The 7,808-nt window shown below is 46.9% G+C and overlaps 1 protein-coding gene across 1 annotated transcript in view; it reads left to right on the top strand.

Annotated features, from left to right (window-relative positions):
• LOC133655212 (plexin domain-containing protein 1-like) overlaps positions 1–7,413 on the top strand; it is a 24,218-nt gene extending 16,805 nt beyond the window's left edge. Inside the window, exons 4-13 of the mRNA XM_062055177.1 lie at positions 42–111; positions 3,593–3,715; positions 3,782–3,900; positions 3,965–4,064; positions 4,146–4,241; positions 4,333–4,414; positions 4,486–4,546; positions 4,617–4,737; positions 6,819–6,967; positions 7,049–7,413. Of these exons, the coding sequence (XP_061911161.1) occupies positions 42–111; positions 3,593–3,715; positions 3,782–3,900; positions 3,965–4,064; positions 4,146–4,241; positions 4,333–4,414; positions 4,486–4,546; positions 4,617–4,737; positions 6,819–6,967; positions 7,049–7,168 (1,041 nt within the window). The 3' untranslated portion in view covers positions 7,169–7,413. The remainder of the gene's footprint in view (positions 1–41; positions 112–3,592; positions 3,716–3,781; positions 3,901–3,964; positions 4,065–4,145; positions 4,242–4,332; positions 4,415–4,485; positions 4,547–4,616; positions 4,738–6,818; positions 6,968–7,048) is intronic.
• Positions 7,414–7,808: the final 395 nt, after the last annotated feature.

The following is a 7,808-nucleotide window of genomic DNA, read 5'->3' on the forward strand; positions in this document are numbered from 1 at the left end:
AAACGTACAATGTGTGTACGTCATATGTCGCTTTCTTCCAGATGGTGGCGCTGTCTTTTGATTTCCCTTTTTACGGACATAACGTGAGACAAATCATCGTTGCAACTGGTGGTGAGTTTTATCGTCACACTAAATGTGGACGCCTCTTTCATGCAGAGAGCCTTTAAAAATGTTAGGACGGCTTTAGCCGGAATCAGACCCGATGCAGAGATGGACACCTAAAAGAAACTAAAATTTGTAATAGCAACAAGTGCACTCACATGGAGTGAGGAACAAATAATAAACAGAATCAGATTAATCCACAGGGGAAAATTCAAAAGGCGCACTCAAACGGAGTGGAGAATAATCAGAATCAGAAATACTTTATTAATCCCAAGGGGGAAATTCAAAAGCCGCACTCAAACATAGTAGAGAATAGTCAGAACCAGAATCAGAATCCGGAATAATTTCTTAACCCACAGGGGGAAATTCAAAAGCCGCACTCAAACGTAGCGGAGAATTGTCAGAACCAGAATCAAAATCAGAAATATTTTATTAACCCACAGGGGGAAATTCAAAAAATGCACTAAGTACCCAGTGAAGAGTAATCAGAACCAGAATCAGAATCTGAAATACTTTATTAATCCCCAGGGGGAAATCCAAAAGGCGCACTCAAACGGAGTGGAGAATAATCAGAATCAGAAATACTTTATTAATCCACAGGCGGAAATTCAAAAGCCACACTCAAACATAGTAGAGAATAGTCAGAACCAGAATCAGAATCCGAAATAATTTCTTAACCCACAGGGGGAAATTCAAAAGCCGCACTCAAACAACGTGGAGAATAGTCAGAACCAGAATCAAAATCAGAAATATTTTCTTAACCCACAGGGGGAAATTCAAAAAATGCACTCCAACGCAGTGAAGAGTAATCAGAACCAGAATCAGAATCAGAAATACTTTATTAATCCCCAGGGGGAAATTCAAAAGGCGCACTCAAACGGAATGGAGAATAAACAGAACTAGAATCAGAAATAGTTTATTAATCCCCAGGGGGAAACTCAAAAGGTGTACTCAAACGGAGTGGAGAATAATCAGAATCAGAAATACTTCATTAACCCACAGGGGGAAATTCAAAAGCCGCACTCAGTAGAGAATAGTCAGAACTAGAATCCGAATCAGAAATACTTTATTAACCCACAGGGGGGAATTCAAAAGGCACACTCAAACGGAATGGCTACACAACTGTACCAGGATGAAGCCAAAAGTGGTAAGTCTGAGCGGAGCCAACGGGAGAGAAGATTGATTGATTGATTGATTGATTGAGACTTTTATTAGTAGGTTGCACAGTGAAGTACATATTCCGTACAATTGACCACTAAATGGTAACACCCGAATAAGTTTTTCAACTTGTTTAAGTCGGGGTCCACTTAAATTGATTCATGATACAGATATATACTATCATATATACTATCATCATAATACAGTCATCACACAAGATAATCACATTGAATTATTTACATTATTTACAATCAGGAGTGTGGAGGGGGGGTGGGGTGGGGGGGGGGGTGGGATATGGACATCAAGTAGTGGACATAGAGAGAGAGAGAGAGAGAGAGAGATCAGAAGGCATAAGAAAAAGAATCTGCATTTGATTGTTTACATTTGATTATTAGCAATCCGGGGAGGGTGTTAGTTTAGGGTTGTAGCTGCCTGGAGGTGAACTGGAGGCTCAGAATGGAGCCAATCGAGTTGGAACAAGCTTGGAGTAGACTGAACAATAGTCAATACTTGGCACTGGCTGTGGCGGTGAAAGGCCTAATTGCTAACCGCCCGCAGGTGTGAGAGAGAGAGACTCTGCCCAGGACTGCCAGAGAGGCGCTGCAAGAGAAGGCAGACGGGCGGCAGCAAAGCTTTGGAGAAAAACCTCACAAAAAAAGTTCTTTTACTGCCTTCTGCAAAGAATATTGTTGTAACTGTTCAAAATGTTGGGCAGCACGGTGGTACAGGGGTTAGTGCATGTGCCTCACAATACGAAGGTCCTGAGTAGTCCTGAGTTCAATCCCGGGCTCGGGATCTATCTGTGTGGAGTTTGCATGTTCTCCCCGTGACTGCGTGGGTTCCCTCCGGGTACTCCGGCTTCCTCCCACCTCCAAGGACATGCACCTGGGGATAGGCCCCTCCCACCTCCAAGGACATCCACCTGGGGATAGGCCCCTCCCACCTCCAAAGACATGCACCTGGGGATAGGTTGATTGGCAACACTAAATTGGCCCTAGTGTGTGAATGTGAGAGTGAATGTTGTCTGTCTATCTGTGTTGGCCCTGTGATGAGGTGGCAACTTGTCCAGGGTGTACCCCGCCTCCCGCCCGAATGCAGCTGAGATAGGCTCCAGCAACCCCCGCAACCCCAAAAGTGACAAGCGGTAGAAAATGGATGGATGGATGTTCAAAATTTTGATTTAACCAACCCCCTTACGTAAAGGCTATGTCCCACCTTTGGAAATGATTCCCCCATCGGCACTGAGAAGTAGCAAAAGGAGTCTTTGGTAAAGTTAAAGCATGGATCAGCTTACTGTACATAGCAGAACCAGGTCAGGAATTACTGTTGGTAGCTCGTCTGGAGGATCCTCCAAGCTTCATTCATATGGTTATCACCCGGCCACTACAACAATACTTGGCTTCCAGGTGTAAATTGTTCTGCCTGAAGTTGGTCAACTTGACAGTCTTAGCTACGACCATTAGCCGGGTTGTAGGCATTCTGTGTTGTTAGGATTGCGTGTCCCGCGTTGTTATTCCACATCGCTCATGCCAAAGGCTCACCAATGTCATGTGGAGTTCATCTCCGCTCAGCATTGTCCGTATAAGTGATAGCAGTCTTGTTAGCATTGAGTGGCGCGCCGAGCTCCATGTAGTCCTCGCTGCTACGTCTTGTTGTTGCTCATGCCACAGGGTCAGGAGTTGAAGATACACTGCATCTAAAAGTTTTTTCTGCCAAAAGTTAGATCAACTTGATCGTTGCACTGAAGGTAGGGCCAAGATTTTACTTTACTGTTGTTGGAGCGTTTTTTGAGTCAATTTCCCAGGTGGCATTGAAAATTGAAACATTACCTCAAGTTAGTTTCGCTGAGTCCGCCCTCAGTCCTGCTGAAGTGATCGCCAAGTGCCGAAGTGCGAAGAGCCGAGTAGGCAATCGGACGTGACGGTAACATAACGTCGCACCGTTGCGGTCGGTGCCAATAAAGTACTGAATTCAGTACCCATCTCTATGCCTCAGTACCCAAAAAAGACCATCGTACCCCAAAGGAGACTTACCTCCAAGTGTTCAGAAAAGGTCCAAAATGTACCCTTAGAGTTCAGGGGCAGGGCCCGGGTCTTTTTGGATGCATTCCAAACCTTTTTGGCACCCTTTGGGTTCCCTCCAGAACCCCTCCAGAGCCTGAATGGGTCCAATTCAGACATCGTACAAAAAATTGGGTTAAGGTTTGGGAAAAACTTAATTAAATCTTTGGGCACCTCATTGTTCCATGATGATTACAGATGCATCTTTAATTTGAACACCGATATGAGACGCCTCCTCTGGCTGTAACGTGATATGTCATTTCTCTCCGTAGGCTTCATCTTCATGGGGGAGATTACCCACCGCATGCTGACCGCCACCCAGTACATTGCTCCCCTCATGGCCAACTTCGATCCCAGTTTCTCCCAAAACTCCACCGTTAGGTTCTCAGACAACGGTAAGCATAAGAAAACAACTTATGTTCGCAAAGGTGGGAAGGTTTGAGCAGGTAATCTGTTTCCAGGTAATCTGTTCGTGGTCCAGTGGGACCAAGTGCGGCTAAAGGAGCGAGAGGCCGAAGGGGCGTTTACCTTCCAGGCGGCCCTGCACATAAATGGGACGGTGGTGTTCAACTACAGAGAGGTGCGCTGCTTTTCAACACCCGCTTGTCCCGATTCGGTCGTGATCATCTTGTGTTGCGGCCCAGATCCCGGTGCCAGTAGACACGATCAACTCCATCGAACATCCCGTCAAGGTGGGGCTGTCCGACGCCTTCATGGCGTACCTCCCGTCTGCGGAGGTGGCAGGTCAGCGAATCCTCCCGCTTGCTCAGTTTGTCAGTTTGCAAAGCAGCCGTAGCTCACGCTAAGCATGCGTTTGCCTTGAAGACGCAAAGCAGCGGACCATCTATGAGTATCACCGCGTGGAAATCAACACCACCAAGATCGTCAACGGATCTGCCTTCGAGTTCACGCCGCTGCCCAGTGAGTTGAGACGTGACGGCGCGCTCAGGTCCCGGCGTTGGCCACTCAGCGTCTCCGTGTCTGTGTCCCCCCCCCCCCCCCCCCCTTGCAGCTTGTCCTCAACACACCTCCTGCGAACTCTGCCTGGCGTCCAACCTGACCAGCGGCTGCGGGTGGTGCAACACACTCCAGCGGTAAACTCTCGCAGAGGTTGTCGTTGCTCAAGCATCAGGAGAATCTTTCCGTGTCACTTTTTGGGTTTCAGATGCTCCGACGGGATCGACCGCCTGAGGCAAGAGTGGTTGGATTACAACTGTCCTGAAGAGGTGAGAAACTCGACCTCGTTCATAGGCATACGCTGTTCCTTTTGAGGAATGTTACGTTCACTGTGCTCAGGCTAAAGGCACATGTGAGGACTACAACTTGCCGGAAGATTCCACCCTCTCCTACAACCACTCCTCACTTTCTCCCTCAACTTCCTTTGCCACGGAGCTGCAGGACGAGCCTGTGACCGGGGGTGAGTTAATAGGGGGTGGCCACCAGAGGGCAGCAATGCCAGGGAAGTGTAGACTACATCAGGTGTTCTTAACCTTTCCACTACAGACGGGCCTGGGGGCTTAGCTCAATCAATCAATCAATCAATCAATCAAAGTTTACTTATATAGCCCTAAATCACAAGTGTCTCAAAGGGCTGCACAAGCCACAATGACATCCTCGGCTCAGATCCCACATCAGGGCAAGAAAAAACTCAAGCCAATGGGCACAATGAGAAACTTCGGAGGGGACCGCAGATGTGGGGACTCCCCCTCCCCCTGGGCCACCGGTGCAATGGATGTGGAGTGGATCTAGTTAATAATGTGAGAGTCCAGTCCATAGTGGATCTAACATAATAGTGTGAGAGTCCAGTCCATAGTGGATCTAGTTAATAGTGTGAGTCCAGTCCATAGTGGATCTAGTTAATAGTGTGAGTCCAGTCCATAGTGGATCTAACATAATAGTGTGAGAGTCCAGTCCATAGTGGATCTAGTTAATAGTGTGAGTCCAGTCCATAGTGGATCTAGTTAATAATGTGAGAGTCCAGTCCATAGTGGATCTAACATAATAGTGTGAGAGTCCAGTCCATAGTGGATCTAGTTAATAGTGTGAGTCCAGTCCATAGTGGATCTAGTTAATAATGTGAGAGTCCAGTCCTTAGTGGATCTAGTTAATATTGTGAGAGTCCAGTCCATAGTGGATCTAACATAATAGTGAGAGTCCAGTCCATAGTGGATCTAACATAATAGTGTGGGAGTCCAGTCCATAGTGGATCTAACATAAGTGTGAGAGTCCAGTCCATAGTGGATCCAGCATAATAGTGAGAGTCCAGTCCATAGTGGATCTAACATAATAGTGCGAGTCCAGTCCATAGTGGATCTAACATAATAGTGAGAGTCCAGTCCATAGTGGATCTAACATAATAGTGTGAGAGTCCAGTCCATACTGGATCTAACATAATAGTGAGAGTCCAGTCCATAGTGGATCTAACATAATAGTGAGAGTCCAGTCCATAGTGGATCTAACATAATAGTGAGAGTCCAGTCCATAGTGGATCTAACATAATAGTGAGAGTCCAGTCCATAGTGGATCTAACATAATAGTGAGAGTCCAGTCCATAGTGGATCTAACATAATAGTGTGAGAGTCCAGTCCATAGTGGATCTAACATAATAGTGAGAGTCCAGTCCATAGTGGATCTAACATAATAGTGAGAGTCCAGTCCATAGTGGATCTAACATAATAGTGCGAGTCCAGTCCATAGTGGATCTAACATAATAGTGAGAGTCCAGTCCATAGTGGATCTAACATAATAGTGTGAGAGTCCAGTCCATACTGGATCTAACATAATAGTGAGAGTCCAGTCCATAGTGGATCTAACATAATAGTGAGAGTCCAGTCCATAGTGGATCTAACATAATAGTGAGAGTCCAGTCCATAGTGGATCTAACATAATATTGTGAGAGTCCAGTCCATAGTGGATCTAACATAATAGTGAGAGTCCAGTCCATAGTGGATCTAACATAATAGTGTGAGAGTCCAGTCCATAGTGAATCTAACATAATAGTGTGAGAGTCCAGTCCATACTGGATCTAACATAATAGTGAGAGTCCAGTCCATAGTGGATCTAACATAATAGTGAGAGTCCAGTCCATAGTGGATCTAACATAATAGTGAGAGTCCAGTCCATAGTGGATCTATCATAATATTGTGAGAGTCCAGTCCATAGTGGATCTAACATAATAGTGTGGGAGTCCAGTCCATAGTGGATCTAACATAAGTGTGAGAGTCCAGTCCATAGTGGATCTAACATAATAGTGTGGGAGTCCAGTCCATAGTGGATCTAACATAATAGTGATAGTCCAGTCCATAGTGGAAATTCAAGAGGCGCACTCAAACGGAGTGGAGAATATTCAGAATCAGAAATACTTTATTAATCCACAGGCGGAAATTCAAAAGCATGTGGATTGATAAAGTATAATTAAAAGTATTTCCAGAATGATGATAACGTGGTCTTTCTAAAAGAGAAGAATGCAGACTCTCCTTTCTGCACCGTTGAACCCAGATCCCCGGGAGGGCTCAACGATAACGGAGAACACAGCCATCATCGCGGGCGTGCTGGCCGCCCTGGTCCTGCTGGTAGCGCTCACCCTCCTGGCCGTGTACTGCATCAACACCCACCCCACGCTGGCGCCACCGTTCTACCTCATGCAGGTGAGCACGTCTCGTCAACCTTTTTCCGCCGCCTTGCCGCCGTCCCACCGCGCGCCTGACCGCCGCTGTCCCCCGCCGCAGCGACGCAGCAACAGCTACTGGCCCGCCATGAAGTTCCGCAACCAGGAGTGCCAGTCCGGCGAGGTGGAGCTCGGGGGCCACGAAAAGGAAGGCTTCATCGAGGCGGAACAGTGTTGCTGAGGGCGCCATCTTGAGGACGGCATCGTTTTTTTTTCTCTTGTCACATTTGGGAGGAGAAAAGTGTTTCAAAAGGGAAGTCAGGGAGTGAGTAGACATTGCCTTCATACTGTATCGTACACTTTGTTGTTTGTGGAGGACTTCCACGATATATAACTAATGATCCTGGGAATGTAGCCGCTTCTTTTCTGGCAGTCATTTCCTGTTCAAATGTCTTTTAATAATAAAAAACTGAATAATAATAACAATCCTGACTGGTGTCTCACGCAGTGCTTCCCAATTATTTTCTGCTACTCGGAGGAAGAAAACATTACCACAACTGGAAAGTAGATGGCTGAGTAGGTATTCCGACAAGTTGGTACACTTTGACAGTCATTTAGGTGCCGGGAACTGGCGAGAACTGTTACGGCTCAGACTCCTCGGCTGCAGGAGATCTGTAATCAGCGCACCTGCCTGGGATGAACGAGCTGCCTTCATAAGCTCGCACAACCAGCCATGCGGCGCCGGAGTATAGTCTTCTGATGGCGTACATACCCTCCGTCGCCTGGAAAGTGAGCTGTGCGTCTCACTTTTTCCCCGGATCTCCCTCTGGACCAGGGGTCACCAACGTGGTGCCCGCGGGCACCAGGTAGCCCATAAGGAC

This window comes from Entelurus aequoreus, linkage group LG08 (assembly GCF_033978785.1).
Source record: "Entelurus aequoreus isolate RoL-2023_Sb linkage group LG08, RoL_Eaeq_v1.1, whole genome shotgun sequence".
Taxonomy (NCBI): domain Eukaryota; kingdom Metazoa; phylum Chordata; class Actinopteri; order Syngnathiformes; family Syngnathidae; genus Entelurus; species Entelurus aequoreus.